The sequence below is a fragment of the Eleutherodactylus coqui genome, chromosome 4 (genome assembly GCF_035609145.1).
Source record: "Eleutherodactylus coqui strain aEleCoq1 chromosome 4, aEleCoq1.hap1, whole genome shotgun sequence".
Classification (NCBI taxonomy): domain Eukaryota; kingdom Metazoa; phylum Chordata; class Amphibia; order Anura; family Eleutherodactylidae; genus Eleutherodactylus; species Eleutherodactylus coqui.
This window is the reverse complement of record NC_089840.1, coordinates 146,712,260-146,733,273: the sequence shown is the minus strand read 5'-3', so window position 1 is coordinate 146,733,273 and position 21,014 is coordinate 146,712,260. Positions and strand designations below refer to the sequence as shown.

Sequence of the window (21,014 nt, the reverse complement as noted above, 5' to 3'; positions counted from 1 at the left end):
TAATCTCGGGGTTAGCCAACCATGTGGACGAGATTTCTCAGAAATCTCGTCCACACGGGAAGGCCAATCCGCTGCGGTTAATCCGGCTGAAGCTGCGGCACGGCTTTGCCGACCGCGGCATGTCCATTCTTTTTCTTTCCGCTGCGGCCGCGCTCTCCTCTATGGGAGCGCCAGCTGCAGCAGAAGAGCGAGCGGCCGGGCTGCTTCAAAGCTGCGGCGGGTTTTTCTGCGGCGGTTCTAACAGCGGAAATCTCGCGGTTTTTGCTGTGGCCAAACCGCAGGATTTCCGGCGGGAATCTGCCCCGTGGGAACCAAGCCTAAAAGCACAATGAACTGCATTTGCTAGATTGTCATTTAGTAGTTCAGGGACTACCTGTTGATTTTTAAAGTTGTTCCATTTTTTTTTTCTTCCCTATAAGGCTACATTCACACAGGCGAATACAATATTGGGCTGAGAAACCCAGGCCGACATCACGCTTGTCAACGTGTGATATACCTTCATGCATAAATTCCTCGCATCACTTCTGGGAAATGGCGATCCTCCAGCACTTGTTTCATGTGTCAAAGGATCAGTAAGTGTTTCCCATCGATTTAAATCGGAAGCAAAACCTATTACTCACATCCATATCACACGGCATGCAATGTGTCTGACTGTCCCATTGAAAACAATGGGCGATGCGTTACAGGGAACGCGAAAAAATAGGACATGGAACGATATAGCTATATATAGAGAGAGAGGTATATATTGTAAATGTAATTATTAGGACATTATAGTACCAGTGTTTCTGGTGGCACATCATGCATGCAGCAGCTCGATTCCCACACAAGACACACAGCAGTGACATCACCACAGGTCCTTTAGCCCACCCGATCTCTCTGGTATGTCAGTGTGTTCTGTCAGGACTGCTGAGTTGTGTAGGAAATTATAGTTCTAGTGTTTCTGGTGGTGCAATGCACCACACAGCTCTGCTACATGCCACATGCACACACACAGCTTGTTTCCTCCCACAGCAGTGACCTCACCACGGGTCCTTTAGCTCATCAGTGGTGGTGTTAGGTTGTTGCCTTCTGCCAGGACCACTGAGTTGTGTCTGAGATAACTGCTTAGTTGTACTCTCAGTGTGTTATTTTTGTCCCCCCCCCCCCCCCCCCCCCTCTAAGAGCCCTAACTGTGCTGTTCTTCTGTTGGTCAGATTCTGTGTTTTATATCTGTTGTAGGACCTTTGATGGCGTCGCCAGGGAGCGGAGCTATGACCTTACCAGGTGTGGAGCATAAGAATCACTCACACACACACACATACAGACAAGTGGTCCGTTAGTAGTTTGATATATATAATTTTCTTTAATACCTGCAGCATCCATTGCCCATGTGTAGGACTTCATTCAAAAGAGTTTCACGCTCATGTGCAATTAGTGTAAGAAAATCAATGTCATGCTAGCAGTCTTATACAACCACAACAATATATTGTTTAACCCCTTAAGAACATGGTCTTTTTTTTTTTCTTCCTTTTTTGTCTTTTCCTCCCATCTTTAAACAAAATAAACAAATAACTTATTTATCCATTGACGTAAATGTCTGTGGGCTTATTCTTTTTTGCAGGATGACTTGTATTTTTAATTAGAATTTTTTTGAAAGTTTTTCAGTACCTTATACGGTACATTTAAATAATTTTTTTAACTGCTGGCTGGGAATTCTTTCTTCCCATCTGTTGTGCAAACACCTTAGACTTCCCAGCTTAGCTGGCGATGGTGCGCTGCTACCAAAATTTTAATGGCTACTTGCTTAATAGACCTGCTTTACAAATATGACTATTCTCTGTTACTCCCTGTTATACGAGAAGACTGTCTATAAAAAACAGAAATCAATGTTTTATTTTTTGCATCTTGTTACTACAGACGCTTCACCTACCACTTCCTCATCTTCCACGAGGACCATGTCGTATGCACTTAATGCTCCACAGAATATAATGCAAGTGACTCCTTCGAAACAGTGTATCCACTTCTTGCGCTCTGACCTCTGTCCTCCCACGTCAAACATTCTAGAAAAGTCAACATACAAAAATTTGTAAGATAAAAAGCTCAGAGATTCTCCTAAAGGGGTTTTCTCATCAAAGGCATTGGTGGTATAGCAGTAACATTTGCCGACAGACAGCCATAGTCACAACTCGGCACCCATGCGGTGGCTTGAAATAGCCAAGTGATGCTAATGGGAGACAAAATGGCAACACACTTTCTTAGTGCTGGTTGTGATTGGCTGGCCCTCAATCCAATCACAGCACTTACCTACACAGCGCTGACGGCAGGGGAATTCAAAGCTGAGCATGGAGATGACAGCGGGAAGAATTCTCAAGCAGCTTGCCGCACCGCCGGGGAGACAATCGCCGCCGGGGACACAGACGCAGGCTGGGAGGTAAGTATTGGGGGTGGTTTGTTGGTTTTTTTACCTCACTCGGGTATAAGCCGAGGAGGGGCTTTTTCAGCATTAAAAAATGTGCTGAAAAACTAGGCCTATACTCGAGTATATATGGTATTCAATAAAGTTTGTATGTTTGGAGTTTGTACAGTCAGTTCATTATTTGCATGTTCCTGAAGTGAAAAAAGCATTATGTTCCAGGCTAATTGAAAACCTATACTTGTAAACTGGGTCCTTATCATACTCTAAAATTCACCAAGGCTGCAATGGATCTTCTCCAATGAGACTTAATAAAAGAAATATGGCCCTGTTCACATCAATTTGACTATCCTATTGTAACACTCGTTTATGGTATTTAACTTATCCATAAGTTCCATTAATACAGCGTGCTGCACTGCTTTGTCCAAATCTGACAGACCCCACTTGTTAAAAACAAAGGGATCCATTTTTTAAAAAAATATATATACTTAAAGCGAGCCTCTGTTTTTTGTTTGTATTTTTTGACAAAATTCTGTCCTGGGACAGGATGGGAAGTATATTACCTGCCACTCTTCTGGTTCCAGGCCCCATTTTTGGTCATTCAAGATTGCCATAGCAATTTTCTAATTCACAGTGTGTTCTGCTTTCTGATTTGGCTACTGCTGATCATCTAAGCAGCTCTGACCAATGAGAGAACAGGTATTGGACATTAGTAGTTTAACACTACCAGTAGACGGAGGGGAATAAACAAGGAGAAGAAAATAAACACTGGCGCTTCTGTATGAGGTACAATTATTGGAAACTCTGATATTGGTTCCTCATGCGGTGCGGACTAAGTAGTCTGAATATTGCATCGTACATCTTGGATGGTCAAAAACAGATCCTGGAACTGGCAGCAGGGAGGGATGGTAGAAAACAACTGCTGTAGGTAATATACCCCTCTCCCTCACATTCTGCAAAGGAAGTTTGTTCCGAAAACAGTGGCTCGCTTAGAATGGATCACATTAAAAAGTTTCCTGTTTGAAATCTCTTGGGAAAATCTGGCGCAGAATCCCAGAGATGATAGTGCAGCATGCTCCTCTGCTTAGTCTATAGAAATCCTGGGCTGCATGATAGAAGCTGAACTTGCAGGCTGTCATTTCTTTTCCTATGACTCAACAGAACTGAGTAATTGAACACGTGTGAACAAAGCTTTTAAAAAGAAAAAAAAATTAAGGTATAACTTATGACAGGATAAAAAAACGTGGTGTGAATCTAGCCTTATTACTTTTTTTGTGCTTTCACCTATTGACTGCTTTAACAGATCCTTATCAAAAGATTCTAGAGGAGTTTATAATTTTTGCTTCAATGATTTTTTTTCCCCATAAACTACATTTTTGTTAACGGGATTGTTCCTCTTCTAGCTGCAGTAAGCAGACTCCTCCATACATTGCAGTGTCTGAGTTGGTATTGCAGGTTCAGTCCAGACAAGTGCATGGGCCTGCAATACCAATCTGGGCCACTATGCAATGTACAAAGCTTGTTTGCTTCCTGCAGCAAAACGCCTAGAAGTGGGAGAACCTCTGTAAGAACCTAGCCTATAGGACCAATGGATACAAGAGGAGTTAATGTGGATGATCAATTTGGTTGTGCTAAGAATCACCAACAAAAATGCATTTTTCCCAGCACTGCAGTCCTCACCTGATTGTTGTCATCTGGATAGCACCTATGTATGTTGTACATTCTTCCATGCAAGTGTAGCCTCGTGTGTGTGCTACTTATCAGGCATCATCTTGATGCTGAGATTTTGGCTTTCACTTATTCTATGCTATCAGTCCAATAATACATCAGCACAGAATTACAGGAGCAGCTAGAGACATTACCATCTCTGCCTGCTGGGAGGATTTTGTGATTTTTCTTTATATATTTTTCTAAATAAACTAAAGACAATAGTCATAGAGGCATAATTGCCATCGCCTTCATTATTCATTCAACTGTATTACAGAAACGTCCAAGCATCATCAGTAACTATTACAGCAATTTCTATCGCCCCATGGGAAGATACTGTGTGGTACATTCCGTGCAGTTTCATGATACAAGAAGTTCTGGTGCCCAGATGGTTATAATGAGATCACATGACCTAGCCGAAGAGAAGGATTTCAGATAGAGGTAATAATAGGCAACTTATATACACTGGTGACTAATGATAAATGGACAAACCTGAAGTGTAGATCTTTAAATGAGAACTGTGTCTCTATGATTCCTGTTGTTTTCACACGTGAGCGGAGAACATCTTGTTCATTTGGGAGGTAATTGAGTGCTGTGATCCTATCCAGTTGGTTAAGGTAACTAATATGATTTAAAAAGAAAGCCAGTAGGGTAGTTGGTCAATAAGCATAAGTAGACAATTGTCACACAAAATGATAATACAGCCACTGCTGCAAGACCACTAAGTGCATATGACTGCATATTGGTAACATTGTAATGCAAAAGGGACAATTCATACAGCTCTGTTTTCAAGATGTGGAATGTTTTTGTATTCCAATATGTCCGTAGCCCTTACGGAACTGAAGCTACAGCCGTTTGAAGAAGGGTTGGGAATACAGAATTTACAGCTGTCCTTACGTTCATTGATTCTCCCGTCCCAAGGGAGGAGTGAAATGATTTTTTGTTCACCTTCACATCACATATGGGATTTTCCCCAGAAAAGGAATGAAATGATGAGGATTTGCTCATCTATTACCTCCTCTACACTGTTTAACCCCACAGATGCTTCATTTGTTGCTGACCATGGCATCTAAATATTTTCACTGGAAAAAAATTCTAAATTTTTTTTCCCCCTACAAAAGGCTTTAAATGCTTAAAAAAAAATAACAAAACAAAAACTTTACATAATTGGTATTGCCACATCCACAACAACCTGTACTATAAAATCACATTTATCCAGCACAGGAAATTCTGTTTTTTTCTGTTTTCAGAAAAAAAAACTAAATAGTTTTCTGATCATCTCTCTTCACCAGAACAAAATTTAAAACATCATATATACCTTAAAATGGTAGCAACAAAAACAGACCTGATGCAGCTCTGTTGATTCAAAAATAAAAATGCTCTGGTCCTGGAAGGTGGCGCCACACAAAGTATTTTTAGTTTATTTTTCTTTTTTTTTTTTTTAAAAAAAAAAAGGTTTTCTGTTGAGCAAAAGAGGTAAAACAACAAAACCTCTGTAAATTTGTTATGGTCATAATCCGATTTGCCCACACTGTGAATTCATTAAAAATGCGTGTAAGGTAACTTGCAAATGGGTATTTTAAAAGTTGCACCCTGTCTGTGTGCTGAACATCGCACATAGGGCATGATGTAATATAAAAAATTTTAAAAAGCCAATGTGCATGCACTTGTTCAAATGAATGGGTCCTATTTTCATCCGAGTTTTGGTCCGATTTTTTTTATTTTTTGGGTCTGAAAATCTGAAGGAAAAAATATCCGTGTACAAGTAGCCAAAGGCAACTGAGGTCTGAGTCACATTTATAAGGCATAAATTCAAAATCTACAATTTTTTTCTTTCGATAACTACTGGGGGGAAAAAAACAGAATAAGGTCTCGCTCAGAATGCGCTTCTATAGGAACCAATAGGCTCCTACAGCAGCGTTCACATGGGCTATTGTTAGACACGCTGACTCAGCACATCTAACAATGATAGGACATGCGAATGCAAACTCGTATGTCTGCTCTGAGGTATGTGCGCAAAGATAGCACATGTTCTATCTTTGCTGCGTGTTTTCCATAGGCTCCTATGGGAACCTTCAAAGCACACAGCACCCGACTCGCATCATGTGAGTGAGTGACTTTACAGAGCTTGAAGTCACCTGTTCACTGATTTTTTTTTTTTCAGAACTATAGCAGCGTGAAAACCACGCTCGTCTGAATGAGGCCTAAAAGTTAAGAATTATCTGTTATCAGAATGTTATCAATGTAAAGTACAACTTGCCTTGCAAAAAAAGCCCTCCTATAGCTCTCTCGCTGGTAAAAACAAACATAAAGGGATTGCTCTTATAATATGGCCACACAAAAATAAATGAGATTTAAGTAAATTAAATTAACATTTATACGGCAGGGTAAGTGCTGTTAAAACAAGACCCCAAAATGATGGTGATATTTGTTTTTCTTCCCCCCCCTACAAGAAAAAAAATTGAATTCAATGCAGTATGTACCCCACTATGGAGCGGTTAACAAATACAATTTTGTCAGGCGGAAAACAAGCCTCCATGCTGCTATGTCGATGGAAGAATGAAGTTTCTTGGAAAGCATTGATAAAAAATGAAGAGCTGCATCTTAGCCCTTCAGATAAAAAGAAAAAAAGTTTGGTACAGTATTAGCCAGTACAGAAAATGTAATTGTTTTTCACTATGCCTGAGGAAGAACCCTGAGAGGTTCGAAAGCTTGCTGTAACATTAAGCCATTAAAAGGTATCATATCAAGATTACTTGGTTTTTCTTACTGAGAACAATCACATTAGCCCTTCAGAGATACTGGCGTTTTTCATGAGGTTTTTTTTTCTGCTGTTTTTTCCTTAGGCCTCATGTCCACGGGCAAAAGAAGAATTAAAATCCGCAGTGGATTTTAACTCTTCTCCTGCCCGCGGATCCGCATCCCATAGGGATGCATTGACCACCCGCGGGTAGATAAATACCCGCGGATGGTCAATAAAAGTGATTTAAAAAAAAAATGGAGCATGAAAAAATCTGGACCATGCTTCAGTTTCGTGCGGGTCTCCCGCGGGGACGGCTCCCGCGGGCTTCTATTGAAGCCTATGGAAGCCGTCCGGATCCGCGGGAGACAAAAATCGGGATTTACTCACCCGCTCCAGTTCTTCTCTTCGCCGCGGCTTCATCTTCTCTCCGTCGCGGCCGGATCTTTTTTCTTCGGGCCGGCGCATGCGCAGGGCACGTCACCGACGTCATCCTGCGCATCCGCCAAGCTGAAGAAAGAAGATCCGGCCGCGATGGAGAAAAGATGACGCCGCGGCCAAAAGGAGATCCGGAGCGGGCGGGAGGTAAGTTTATTCTTATTTATTCTCATTTTCAGCGCTCATGTCCACGGGGCAGGAGGGACCCGCTCCGGATTCTCCATGGAGAATCTGGAGCGGGCCTGATTTTCCCTGTGGACATGAGGCCTTACTGCTTTTAAAAATCTGTCACCACAGCCAATTGAAGGTTGTTTTTTTTCAATTATGCTGTTTAACGTACCACATAATGTACTAAAAAAGCAAAAATTTCTAAGTATTTTGAAATGGGGGAAAAATACAAGTGCTCCATTTTGGGGGGGGGGGGTCTTTTGTTGTAGTCTGTAAACGGTCATTTTTTTTGAATCTGTATAATAAAAGTGGCAGCAATAAATTTCTGTGCTGTTGTCCCACTTTTTCAAAAAGTAAATGTCTTTTACAAAGAAATTGCTTTATTTTGCCACATTGAGTTTTTTAATTTTTCTATTGATGGGGATTTTTTGGATACAAATAACTTATTGATCGCTTTTTTTTTTAACCCCTTAATGCCACAGGACATAAGTATCCTCCAGCCAGGATGTAAAGTTAACACAACAGAACATAAACTTACGTAGTGTGGATGGCATTGTATTAGAAGCTGTGCCCACACCAGCCTGCTGCAGGATTCGGCTGTTACTGATAGCCAGCCTCCCGTTGCAGCGGGGGGGGTACATAAGCACAGCAAACCCCATTTTTAACCCCTACATGCCGCGAGCATGGCATATAAAGGGTTCACAGAGGGAGGGCGCTCCCTCTGTGACATCATCGGTACCACGTGATATAATCGTTGAGGGACGATAGGTTGCCATGGCAACAGAATGTTAGACACTACATTCCCAGGGTGTCGTTTTCTATGATCGCTATTGTGAGTGATCAAGAAAGCCGTATGTATCCCAAAATGGTACAAATAAAGACTACAGCTAGTTGCACAAAAATCAAGCCCTCACAGAGCTCTGTTCATGGAGAAATAAAAATGTTATGGGACTTTGAATGCAACGAATGTAAAAATAATAATTAAAAAAAAATAATTATTGTGCAAAAGTGGAAAAACCTAAAAATATTATTTTTTTTTGTAGGTTGGTATGATTACACTGACACCAAAAATAATATCTTATTTAGGGCGGCTTCAGACGGCCATATATCGGCTCAGTTTTCACGCCCGGCCAATATTTGGTGTCCCTCTGTGCAGTGCACCGAGTTCCCGCCTCCTCTCCGCCCCCTGCCACTATTTGCAGTGGGTGAGGACGGGTTTCCCCCCCCCCCCCCATTGCAAATAGTACCGTCGGGTGGGAGCTCAGTGCTCTGCTCCCGTCTCTTGCAGCCTCCTCCCCCTGCACAGAGGGACACCGTATATCGGCCGGGTGTGAAAACCCGGCAGTTATACAGTCGTCTGAATAAGCCCTTATGCTGTATGATTAATGGAGAAAAAAACTATGACAGAATTAACCCCTTTAGTGACACGCCCAGAAAATCTTCGGGGCTTGCTGCACTGACCATACAGTTAAACCCCCAAAAATCGTTGTGTCCTTATCGCCAAAGTAGGCCGTGTCCTCGAGGGGTTAAAAACATATACTTTCTTTTTGTTCTGACAGTGTTCATTGTGCAGGATAAATAATGTGTTATGTTGATCAAACTTTTGCAGACGCTGTGAAACTAGATGTTATTTTTGTTTTGATTTTTTTATTACATTAAAAATCGTGAAACATTGGTTTTTGAAACTTTGCTTTTTAAAATATAATATAAAAATCTGACATTTTTTAAGCCCCCGTAGGAATATGTCGGTTATGCAATATTTCAGACAAGGAAGGGAATAAATGGAAACTGTCACCATGTTTGTGCTGCTTGAGCCACGCTGCACTGGCTTCTCCCTGCCTGGAGTGCCTACAATCATAGCCCTCTCCATGTTTGTTTGTGTGTATGTATGTTAGTATGTATGTATGTGTGTATGTATGTGAGAGAGCGAGATCTGTCTCTCTAGGCTCTCTGGTAACAGGTTTTACATTCACACGAGCGAGTGCGATAAGCATTTTACCCGTGGAAGTGAGGTGCTTTTCATGCAAAAATGCTTTGCATCACTTCTCTGTAATTCCAGCCCACCAGCGGTTGTTTCACACACGTTGGAGGATCGGCAATTGTTCCCCATTGATTTCAACTGGGATCATTACACTTGCGTGTGCATGGCACAGCATGCAATGTGTTTGATTGTCCCATTGGAAACAATAGGAGATGCATTCCAAGGGCCGCGACCAAATAGGAGATGCAGCAATTTTTCTTATCTTGCAGCATCCCCTATATGTATGACTCTATTCAAAAGAGATTCACTCTCGTGTGAATCTAACCTAAAAGGGTATTCTGGGCTTTAAAAACTGATCACCTATCCTCACCTGGATAGTGCAGACGCGGTGGGTGGGGAACTACAAATAGTTAATTTGGGCATTAACGAGGAGAAACATTATTTACAGTCACCAGTGGTATTTGTATGACGTATTGTGACACTCACTATGGTGCAGAGTCATTGAGCTGATATTCTGCTGCCCTTTCAAAAGAAGCTTGTATGCCATCATCTTTCCAAAGTCTCTTGATCACATCCACAAGCTCTGGAGGCATTGTGCCCTCCTCGATGGAGTCTGCAAGGTGGCAAAGGAGGCGGCCATCATCCTATGAGAATATATACAGCAAATACAAAAGTTACTCTACTTCACTCATAATTGCATTGCAACTCATTGTAGAAAGTGACAGACCCAAATACATGTAATTACTCTTTTCCGCCAGCAGAGTGTATCTCAGTCTGTAGGATGATGATACATTGTGACATGTATGTGTAGCAAAATATTAATTAGATGTTTCTTCTAAACACCCCATTTAGAAACTGACATTGGATCTCAAATCTAGAGCTACTAGAGATATTGCACCAGATGCAGAAGGGCTTTAAACACAATAATGGTGCATATTTTGTACCCCAGCACTTCTATGAGTGTGACTTAGGCTAGTATAGCAATCCAAAGGAAACTGCAGCCTTTAGTTTCTAAATAATATATAATGGTACAATTAGGCGCTCTCTACGGAGAGTGTTTATCAAGCAGTGCGGCACCCTGTAGCTAAAACCCGCCAAAAACTTTTTAAAAATTCAGTTGTTACAGTTCAACCTTTTCTACATTATCTCAGATGTATCAGATCTGTTAACTCGTAGTCCGGACAATCCAAAGTTACAGAAAAAAACACTGTTGTATTTTGTAGAAGACTGAACTCTCACATTCAGTTTTTTTTTTAGCCAAAGCCAGGAGTGGATTAAAAAGGAATGGGAAATATAAAGGAAGAATTTAAACTTCTTCCTGCTGGATTTACATCTGGCTTCAGTTCAAAAACTGCAACAAATACTGCAGTTCAGCCAGCATGAAAAGTTGAATGGCGCAGGGTTACTATTCAAAATACAAGAGTTTTGTAGAGCAGATTGCCTGACGTGTTTTGTACCACATTTACTGTGTCTTAGGGTGCAGTCACACGAACGTATATCGGCTCGGTTTTCAGGCCGAGCCGATATACGTTGTCCTCGTGTGCAGAGGGGGAAGGATGAAAGAGCCAGGAGCAGGAACTGTGCTACCGCCCCCTCTCTGCCTCCTCTCCGCCCCTCTGCACTATTTGCAATGGGGAGAGGCAGGATGGGGCGGGGCTAATTCCCGGACCTTAGCCCCGCCCCATCCCGCCTCCTCTCATTGCAAATAGTGCAGAGGGGGGCGGGAGCTCAGTTCCTGCTTCTGGCTCTTCCATCCTCCCCCCCCCACTCCCCCCCCTGCACACGAGGACAACGTATATCGGCTCGGCGTGAAAGCCAAGCCGATATACGTTCGTGTGAATGCACCCTCAAGACCATTTCGGACTGATTTTTCGATTTGTTTGAAAAGAGGCGTAACTTGAACTCCGCTAAAGATTGTGCCAAACTGAAACAAATTGCCCCAAAATTTTGATGAACTAAGCCAACAAAAACGAGGTCTAAAGTTAATTAGGCAGTCGTAGAATTCAACAGCGTTATTATTTAGCAGAGCTACTGTGATAAATGTGGTGCATTTTAAGACTGTCTAGTCTAAGTTTGCACTGTCTTAACTTTTAGGCCTCATGCCCACAGCTGGGTCGGATTCCGCCTGCGAAATATCGCAGCAGAATCAGACCCGGGGCCCCCCAGAGACCCTATACTCGCCTCTCCGGATCCGCCACAAATGTCACATCCGGCGCGCATGCGCAGTGCAGGGCATGATGTGCCGGGGCTGAGCTGTGATGCGGATTCCCGCGATACTTCTGCAGTGCTCAAAGCGGGATGGAAGCCGTACGCGTGATTTTCTGCTCAGAATAGAACATGCTGCAATTTTCCTCCAAGATTTTCTGCTCGTGGGCAGGGTAGAATCGTTTTACACAGCATGTCTATGGATGGACATTGCTGTGTAATTCGCAGCAGGTGTATGACCGCGAATTCTGCAACGATAATCCGTCTGTGGGCATTCGGCCTTAGACGGTATTAGTAAATCTGCCTCTGTGTGTCTTTCCAGCTTCATAAATATCCCCTACAAAGGGTGTGTTCTAGATTCCAGCAAATTGGCTGTTATTGCATCACTTAAAACGCAAATCCAACTTACCGCTCTGCTTGCATCGCCGTAATCAATGCCAAGAGTGGACATAGCACGGACTATAGCAAGGATCGACTGTAGCACATTGCCATAGATAATTGCCTTGAACTCCATGCATTCTTGCTCTGAATATCCATCTTGGTGTATAATCCTTCATAAAACAGAGGTAATTACTAGAGAGTTGTATTATACACATAAGAGTCATATGTTTTCATGGTAATAAGTAGTTGATTGAAAGTAGAGTAGAATGAAACGTATACATTATATCATTTTGCGCTTACTTCATTTGCTTGACAATAGTGCTCTTCCCAGACTCTCCAGCACCTGCAGAGAAAGCAGCGTTATTTCCATGTTATGCATAGTAAGGTAAATCATGGAGGGCTCAGTAGTATATGGCAGTTTACAAATTACAGCTATGTTAATCTGATTAAAATGATAGGACTGTGAACCACAAAGTGGAACAAGTGCATCTACATGACACAGGACCTGAAGGCAAATTATTTCCTTTCTAGGTTTGAAGCTGATTCTCTATAATTAAATATCTTCCTTATCTGTCAAAATACAAGATACATTTCTTAGAGCAGATATTATTATTTTTTACATACTGTGTACAATTCACATGGATATAAAGGGAGCTGCAGTAGCGTGAAGGCTACTACACAGTACTACAGCTGTGCATGTTCAGAAATGCCAGGCCCTTTCAATTCAGCTGATTGTTGTGGGTGCCGGGCTTCAGACCCTCATCAATATCATATTGATAAGCTATACTGAGGATAGATATTATAGTTGTAGAAAAGCCCCTAAAACAATTGCATAACCTGAAGAAAAGAAGGGAGAGGAGCACATGATGGAAGCCTTTATATATGTTACAGGAGGAGAGAAGACAGAGGAGGACATGATGGAGACCTTTATATATGTTAGAGAAGGGAGAGGGGGGTATGATGGAAACCTTTATATATGTTACAGGAGGAGAGAAGTGAGAGAAGGACATGATGGAGACCTTTATATATGTTACAGGAGGAGAGAAGACAGATGAGGACATGATGGAAACCTTTATATATGTTACAGGAGGAGAGAAGACAGAGGAGGACATGATGGAGACCTTTATATATGTTAGAGGAGGAGAGAAGGGAGATGGGGACATGATGGAAACCTTTATATATGTTAGAGGAGGACATGATGGAAGCCTTTAAATATGTTACAGGAGGAGAGAAGACAGATGAGGACATGATGGAAACCTTTATATATGTTACAGGAGGAGAGAAGACAGAGGAGGACATGATGGAGACCTTTATATATGTTAGAGGAGGAGAGAAGACAGAGGAGGACATGATGGAGACCTTTATATATGTTAGAGGAGGAGAGAAGGGAGAGGAGGATTTGATGGAAACCTTTATATATGTTACAGGAGGAGAGAAGACAGAGGAGGACATGATGGAGACTTTTATATATGTTAGAGAAGGGAGAGGGAGACATGATGGAAGCCTTGACATATGTTACAGGAGGAGAGAAGGGAGAGGAGGATATGATGAAAATCTTTATATATGTTATAGCAGGAGAGAAGTGAGACGGGTACATGATAGATACCTCAATATACCTTACAGGAGGAGAGAAGGGAGAGGAGGGACATGATGGAAACCTTTATATGTTACAGGAGAAGAGAAGGGAGAGGAAGACATGATGGAAACCTTTATATATGTAACAGCAGCAGAGAAGGGAATGGAGGATTTGATACCTTTATATATGTTACAGGAGAGAAGGGAGAGGAGGACATGATGCACACTTTTATATATTTTACAGAGGGAGAGAGGGGGATATGATATAAACCTTTATATATGTTACAGCAGGAGAGAAAGGAGTGGGGGACATAAGGGAGACCTTCATATATGTTACTGGAGGAGAGAAGGGAGAGGGAGGACATGAGGGGAATTGTTATATATGTTACAGGAGAATGGAAGTGAGAGGAGGGACATAATAGAGACCTTCATATATGTTAGAGGTGGAGAGACAGGAGAGGGGAGACATACTGGAAACCTTTACATATGTTACAAAAGGAGAGAATGGAGACGTAGATGTGATGGAAACTTTTATATACACTACCGTTCAAAAGTTTGGGGTCACCCAAACAATTTTGTGTTTTCCATGAAAAGTCACACTTATTCACCACCATGCGTTGTGAAATGAATAGAAAATAGAGTCAAGACATTGACAAGGTTAGAAATACTGATTTGTATTTGAAATAACATTGTTTTTACATCAAACTTTGCTTTCGTCAAAGAATCCTCCTTTTGCAGCAATTACAGCATTGCACACCTTTGACATTCTAGCTGTTAATTTGTTGAGGTAAGCTTGAGAAATTGCACCCCACGCTTCTAGAAGCATCTCCCACAAGTTGGATTGGTTGGATGGGCACTTCTGGCGTACCATACGGTCAAGCTGCTCCCACAACAGCTCAATGGGGTTCAGATCTGGTGACTGCGCTGGCCACTCCATTACCGATAGAATACCAGCTGCCTGCTTCTGCTGTAAATAGTTCTTGCACAATTTGGAGGTGTGTTTAGGGTCATTGTCCTGTTGTAGAATGAAATTGGTTCCAATCAAGCGCTGTCCACTGGGTATGGCATGGCGTTGCAAAATGGAGTGATAGCCTTCCTTATTCAGAATCCCTTTTACCCTGTAAAAATCTCCCACCTTACCAGCACCAAAGCAACCCCAGACCATCACATTACCTCCACCATGCTTAACAGAGGGCGTCAGGCATTCTTCCAGCATCTTTTCATTTGTTCTGCGTCTCACAAACGTTCTTCTTTGTGATCCAAACACCTCAAACTTGGATTCATCCGTCCACAACACTTTTTTCCAGTCTTCCTCTGTCCAATGTCTGTGTTCTTTTGCCCATCTTAATCTTTTTCTTTTATTGGCCAGTCTCAGATATGGCTTTTTCTTTGCCACTCTGCCCTGAAGCCCAAAATCCCGCAGCCGCCTCTTCACTGTAGATGTTGACACTGGTGTTTTGCGGGTACTATTTAATGAAGATGCCAGTTGGGTACCTGTGAGGCGTCTGTTTCTCAAACTAGAGACTCTAATGTGCTTATCTTCTTGCTTAGTTGTGCAACGCGGCCTCCCACTTCTTTTTCTACTCTGGTTAGAGCCTGTTTGTGCTGTCCTCTGAAGGGAGTAGTACACACCGTTGTAGGAAATCTTCAATTTCTTAGCAATTTCTCGCATGGAATAGCCTTCATTTCTAAGAACAAGAATAGACTGTCGAGTTTCAGATGACAGTTCTCTTTTTCTGGCCATTTTGAGCGTTTAATTGACCCCACAAATGTGATGCTCCAGAAACTCAATCTGCTCACAGGAAGGTCAGTTTTGTAGCTTCTGTAACGAGCTAGACTGTTTTCAGATGTGTGAACATGATTGCACAAGGGTTTTCTAATCATCAATTAGCCTTCTGAGCCAATGAGCAAACACATTGTACCATTAGAACACTGGAGTGATAGTTGCTGGAAATGGGCCTCTATACACCTTTGTAGATATTGCACAAAAAACCAGACATTTGCAGCTAGAATAGTCATTTACCACATTAGCAATGTATAGAGTGCATTTGTTTAAAGTTAGGACTAGTTTAAAGTTATCTTCATTGAAAAGTACAGTGCTTTTCCTTCAAAAATAAGGACATTTCAATGTGACCCCAAACTTTTGAACGGTAGTGTATGTTACTGTTATATATGTTAAATATATTACTGAAAGAGTAGTAGATGCTTGGAACAAACGTCCAGCAGATTTGGTTGGAAAATTAGAAAGTGGTCAAGCATGTTTAGGGTAAGCCTTTATCTAACCTAAGAGAGGAATAAAAAGAAAATAATATAAGGGCGATTAAATGGATCTTGTGTTCTTTTTCTGCCCTCAATCCTCTTATGTTTCTATGATAAGCAGGAAATCATATTAGAACACATGCAGGAACACCTAACATTAGTATGTTAACAAGCTATCCTATAGTATACTGTATTCAATGATTTCATTTTATCTCCACGCGTTCCAGGCATGAGAGTTTGCCTCTTCCATATTCTATAGATTCTGTATTTGCATGATATTTCATCTTCAAACTATTAGAACTCCTGGTCTACTCCCATCTTATAAGCTATCCCTCAGAAAACTCTCTTCTTTACCCTTTACAGTCCGGCTTCTGCCCCCCTCTACACTAGACAGTAACAGCCCCTACAAAAGTGTCAAACGGCCTTCTGACAGCCAAATCGAGGGATGACTACTCCCTCCTGATCCTCCTCGATCTCTCTGCAGGTGTCCTGCACAGGTGTTATTCGCTCCTCCATTTGGTAGTCAGCTACCTGCATGGTGAGAGGAGGATGCATCTATATGCACTTCTCACTCAGTAAGTAACGGCCATTTTATGTGATTGTTTTTTATTTTTTATTTTCCCCTTCCTCGATCTCTCTGTAGCGTTTAACACTGTTGACCACTAACTCCTCCTCCACATGCTTTACTCCATCAGCCTAAAGGACACTGCTCTCTCCTGGTTCTCTTACTACCTCTGCAGGTTCTACCTCCTCTCCTCATTCCTTTTCTGTTGGGGTCCTCCAGGGCTCGGTCCTTGGTCCCCTCCTCTTCCTCTTGCTGTTGGGGTCCCACAGGGCTCAGTTCTCAACCCCCTCCTCTCCTCCTCTGCTTGCTGTTGGGGCCCCCTTCTCTTCTCCATGTAGAAAGCTCCTCTTGGACAAACCATCAGGAGATTTTTTTTCAGTACCATCTCTATGCTGACGACACCCAGTTATACACCTCCTCCTATACACACCACTGTTCTTCCAGAACGCCACCGACTCTTCCTAAAACTGAACCTCTCAAAAACTGACCTGCTGTTTTTGTTCTGAACTAACCAACCTCATCCTGACATCTCCATCTCAGTGTGTGGCACCACCCTAACTCCCAGCATGCCTGCTTTCGTGGGGTTATATTTGACTCTGATCTTTCCTTTACCCCCTGCATCCAATCTCTCGCCCAAACATGTCACCTGCGCCTCTAGAACATTAAAAGAATCCAACCTTTTCTCACCATGAACATGCTAAAAACGCTCATCCTCTCTCGGCTCAATTATTGCAACTTGCTGCTAATTGGCCTCCCCCACACCAGACTTTCCCATCTTTAATCCATCCTGAATGCGGCAGTCAGACTCATCTTCTTGTCCAGCCACTACTCAGACACCTCTGCCCTGTGCTAGTCACTGCACTGGCTGCCCGTCAAATATAGAGTACAATTCAAACTCACTACCCTCATCCATAAAGCTCTCCACAGCACCGTGCCGCCCTACATTGCTTCCCTTATCTCAATCCACCACGCAGCCCGCGGCCTCTATTTTGCTAATGTAATTTGATTAAGCGCCTTTTTAACGCGAACCTCTCATTCCAACTTCCAAGACTTCTCTAGAGCAGCATCAGTGCTATAGAGCCTGCTGCCCAAAACTATCTGGGCAATCCCTGATTCAAAGTACTTCAGGTGTGCTCTAAAAACGCACCTCTTTAGGAGGCATCTCCTAAACCAAACCCTTCTCTAAACCAAATCCCTGCTAGCCGCCATCAATCGCCCCCCTGCAGTCATACTGATTCGACCACCACACAGCTTAATTCGATCATTGTCTTTGAGTATTGCATCTCTCACTCTCCACCTCGCCATACCGTGCACATCCCCAGCCCCTTTACCTTCTATATGACCCTATTATTTGTAGCATGTAAGCTCGTTGGAGCAGGACCCTCACCCTTAGGGTGCCCACCCATTGGCGTTTTTTTTCACTGCGAAATTCGCAGGTTTTTTTTTTCTGCAGGGGGTCTATGGGACTTGTAATGTAAAAATCGCGATCGCGCAAAATCGCGATTTACCGCGATATCGCGATTTTGCGCGATCGCGATTTTAGCTTTGCATGTCCCATAGCCCAAAGACCCCTGCAGAAAAAAAAAACGCTGCGAATTTCGCAGTAAAAAACACTAGTGGGTGGGCACCCTTACTGTGTCCATCAATCGTTTATTACATGTAACAATGTTTTTTTGTATCTTTGCTTTTTGTATCTGTTCCCCCTGTTTTGTAAGCGCTGTGGAATATGTTGGCGCTATATAAATAAAGATTATTATTATATAAATAAAGATTATTATATTTAATATGTATTATTCTCAAATACTGAAAATAAGATGTAAAAATGCTTCATCTAAGTAGGTATTTTACAAGTAAGGTAGCTTGAGGTGATGTGCAGTAATCTGACAGCGTACTGGAGTTACTCATCATGTAATCATATTTAGCAAATACCTTGAACCTAATAACTGTCAGCTGCTCTTGTTCTGGTTGCATAATATAATCATGGTGCAGTGCCCACAAGAGATATACTTCAGTAATCAGAACTGTATGAGAGTTAAGTTGATCATAATTGAAGTATAGTTTTTGTTAGTGAAACTTTTGATGAGGATGAAGTGCAGCACTCGCAAGGTAAATTAGTTGTGCCCATTCATGGATGGCCAGCAGTAAAGTCATGCTACGGTATCAATTGTTACAGGAATGGGTGCTAACTGGGGAAAACAAAGCTGAAAAATATAGGAGGGCTAACTAAATGATTAAATTAAAATTAACTGCCCTGTGGTGCTTGTAGTACATTGTATAGAACAAAAATGGATTCAAACATATAGGAAGACACGCATGCCATAATTATCAATGAATCATAATATTTCCTCCCTTTATACTAACTACTTGGACAGTTTCTGTTACTTCCTAAAGGGGTATTCCAGAGACTGGGTGAAATTTTATAAATTTTGCTAACATTTCTGCTTATTGCCATTGTTCTAAACGTCCATCTAAACCATTTTTGCTGACCTGCACCATTGCTGTGTTCCAGCCAGATTCAGATTTTCACATTTTTTTAAATGGCTACCAGGGAGCGCAAAAATTACATCTCCCAGAATGCCCCATTGCCAGTTACTGAGGAGTGTGCATTCATGGTTGCCTGGCCAGTGAAACAGTGGAGTCTATAGGTCGTAACCACTGGATACCGATGGAGAAGTAAGCAGGGGGGAGACCACAGGTAAAGCCGTATCTCTGCAAGTGTGTAATACAAGTTATAACATTATATTGCAAAATTACATGTTATCGCCTTATGAAATATATACTTTTCACTTTGAATTGCTGGAATACCCCTTTAAAGATACCATGAGCGGTAAGTCGTGATATCGAAACATGTTTTATTTCATAATGTCAGCCAGTTGCCACAAAACGTATGTTACATTCATGATGGATTCAGGGTGGTTTCACATCTGTGTCAGATCCCCCGGCCGAAAGGTTCAGTTGCAGATCCAAGCACAAAATCCCGCAGGAAAAAGCTTTGTGTGTAGCACTTTTCCTTCCAGAAAAATGCCGGGCGGCTGAGCGGAAACCAAACAACCCCGTTATAGTCAACTCTTCAGTCCCAACGCATCGCAACTTTGTGCTTTGTGGGTTTTGTGCAATGCGTTTTTAACATTAGAAAGTCCCATTGACATTCGCGTAAAAAAAAACGCAAGTGTGTGGGAGCCCTAATACGGAGCCATTCAGCCGAGGGATTCCCCTTTCCTTCTTCCCAGATGGCGCAGGAAAACGGAATCCCCAACGCAGATGTAAAAGCAACCTTAACCACATACAGGCTTCTAGTTCAGGTTGTGGCAAATGTATTAAATGAAGCACAACATTTTAAATCAATTGCTGTTAGCACCATTTTCACTAGCATTGTAATATGAAATGTAATGTGTTGTACTAATGACACTTTGGATGTTTGACTAACCATGTGTGAATATGTAGAATGTCATTCTGAATTATTCCAACTAGTATCTAGATTTCATAAAAGCATAAACTAATCTGCAGAGATAAGCACCATCTGCAACAGGTTCATCATGCACCCATTGTTGTGCACCATTGACTAGTCGCCATCAAATGAAGCATTTCTTACCGAGCAGTAGTAGTTTTACAGTCTTGGCATCTATTGCTGCATCTTCTTGTAATTTTTTTTCTAGCTCCTTAGATCTCTTTGCCAGTTCTTTGTCTTCTGCACTCGCTCCACTTCCCATTTCTGTATCTCCACTCTCTCTCTCGTTATCCTTAAGTGTCTGTGATATGGATATAGGCAATGTTCCCTCTTGTGCTTCTTTGTCCTCCACAATCTTTTGCAGTCTTATACTGTGTTTGATGGCCTTGTGTCCCCTACTGTCTTTGTGGATATCAATCTGCGTTCCTTTAATGGGAATATCAGCTTTAAATTTTTTGTTCTTAAGCTCCAGCTTTTCAGAGTAGTTGGACTGTGATAACCGTGTTCTCTCTGTCTAATATATCTCACCTATCTCTTTCCATTCTTTGTTAGCTGGTTGTTTCATATGCTATAGATGAGAATTTTCTTCTTGAACGTATACCATGCTTCTTGGTGTATGTCTTCCTCCTTGTTCCGCTCTCTTTCAGTGATTCCTGTTAAGTGAGCTTCTTGGAATGAAAGATCTCCAGTCATCACCTGACTTAAGAAATCTCATTAGGGTTTCTGAGCTTAAGGATCAAGAGGGGTGAAGCTTTGGGGCTTGAAATTAGGAGCAAAATACTGTATAGTGATATAAAGATCTTTTCAGTTGGGCCAAAATAATTATAGACTATATGAAATGTATTTGCCCTTCGAATCTGCTGTCTTTGAGAGCGGATATGTGTTCTACATTTTAGATACAACTATCGCTTGATTCTTGCAAACATCACACCTTAAGCACTCTAGGGTCATGATTAGAAAGTCAGAGATTTAGACCGTTGCATCATCACATGCTATGTATAGACAATCCCGAAGTTATTAGTGAAAGGTGGAGAGTAGCACCATATGCTGTATGAAGTTCGAGCGCTTGCAGAAGAGCAGTCCATGCTCTGGGCTTGAGCAGCCTAATCAATTCTCTTTTCTTTGAGCAATATGATTTACTAAACTTGTTTTCTG

General features: G+C 41.9%; 1 protein-coding gene and 1 long non-coding RNA gene across 3 annotated transcripts in view; one reads left to right on the top strand and one right to left on the bottom strand.

Moving 5' to 3' along the window:
* GNAT2 (G protein subunit alpha transducin 2) overlaps positions 1 to 21,014 on the bottom strand; it is a 129,556-nt gene that overhangs the window by 1,754 nt on the left and 106,788 nt on the right. For both annotated transcript variants that reach the window (XM_066600266.1, XM_066600265.1), the window contains exons 2-6: positions 12,313 to 12,355; positions 12,041 to 12,182; positions 9,913 to 10,070; positions 4,592 to 4,720; positions 1,910 to 2,039 (exon numbers count right to left, since the gene is read on the bottom strand). In XM_066600266.1, coding sequence (XP_066456363.1) covers positions 1,910 to 2,039; positions 4,592 to 4,720; positions 9,913 to 10,070; positions 12,041 to 12,182; positions 12,313 to 12,317 — 564 coding nt within the window. In that variant the 5' untranslated portion in view covers positions 12,318 to 12,355. The remainder of the gene's footprint in view (positions 1 to 1,909; positions 2,040 to 4,591; positions 4,721 to 9,912; positions 10,071 to 12,040; positions 12,183 to 12,312; positions 12,356 to 21,014) is intronic.
* Positions 195 to 2,503, top strand: LOC136625781 (uncharacterized). The gene is made up of 3 exons (XR_010792580.1): positions 195 to 572; positions 1,219 to 1,263; positions 1,897 to 2,503. It is a non-coding gene; the product is annotated as an uncharacterized lncRNA (long non-coding RNA).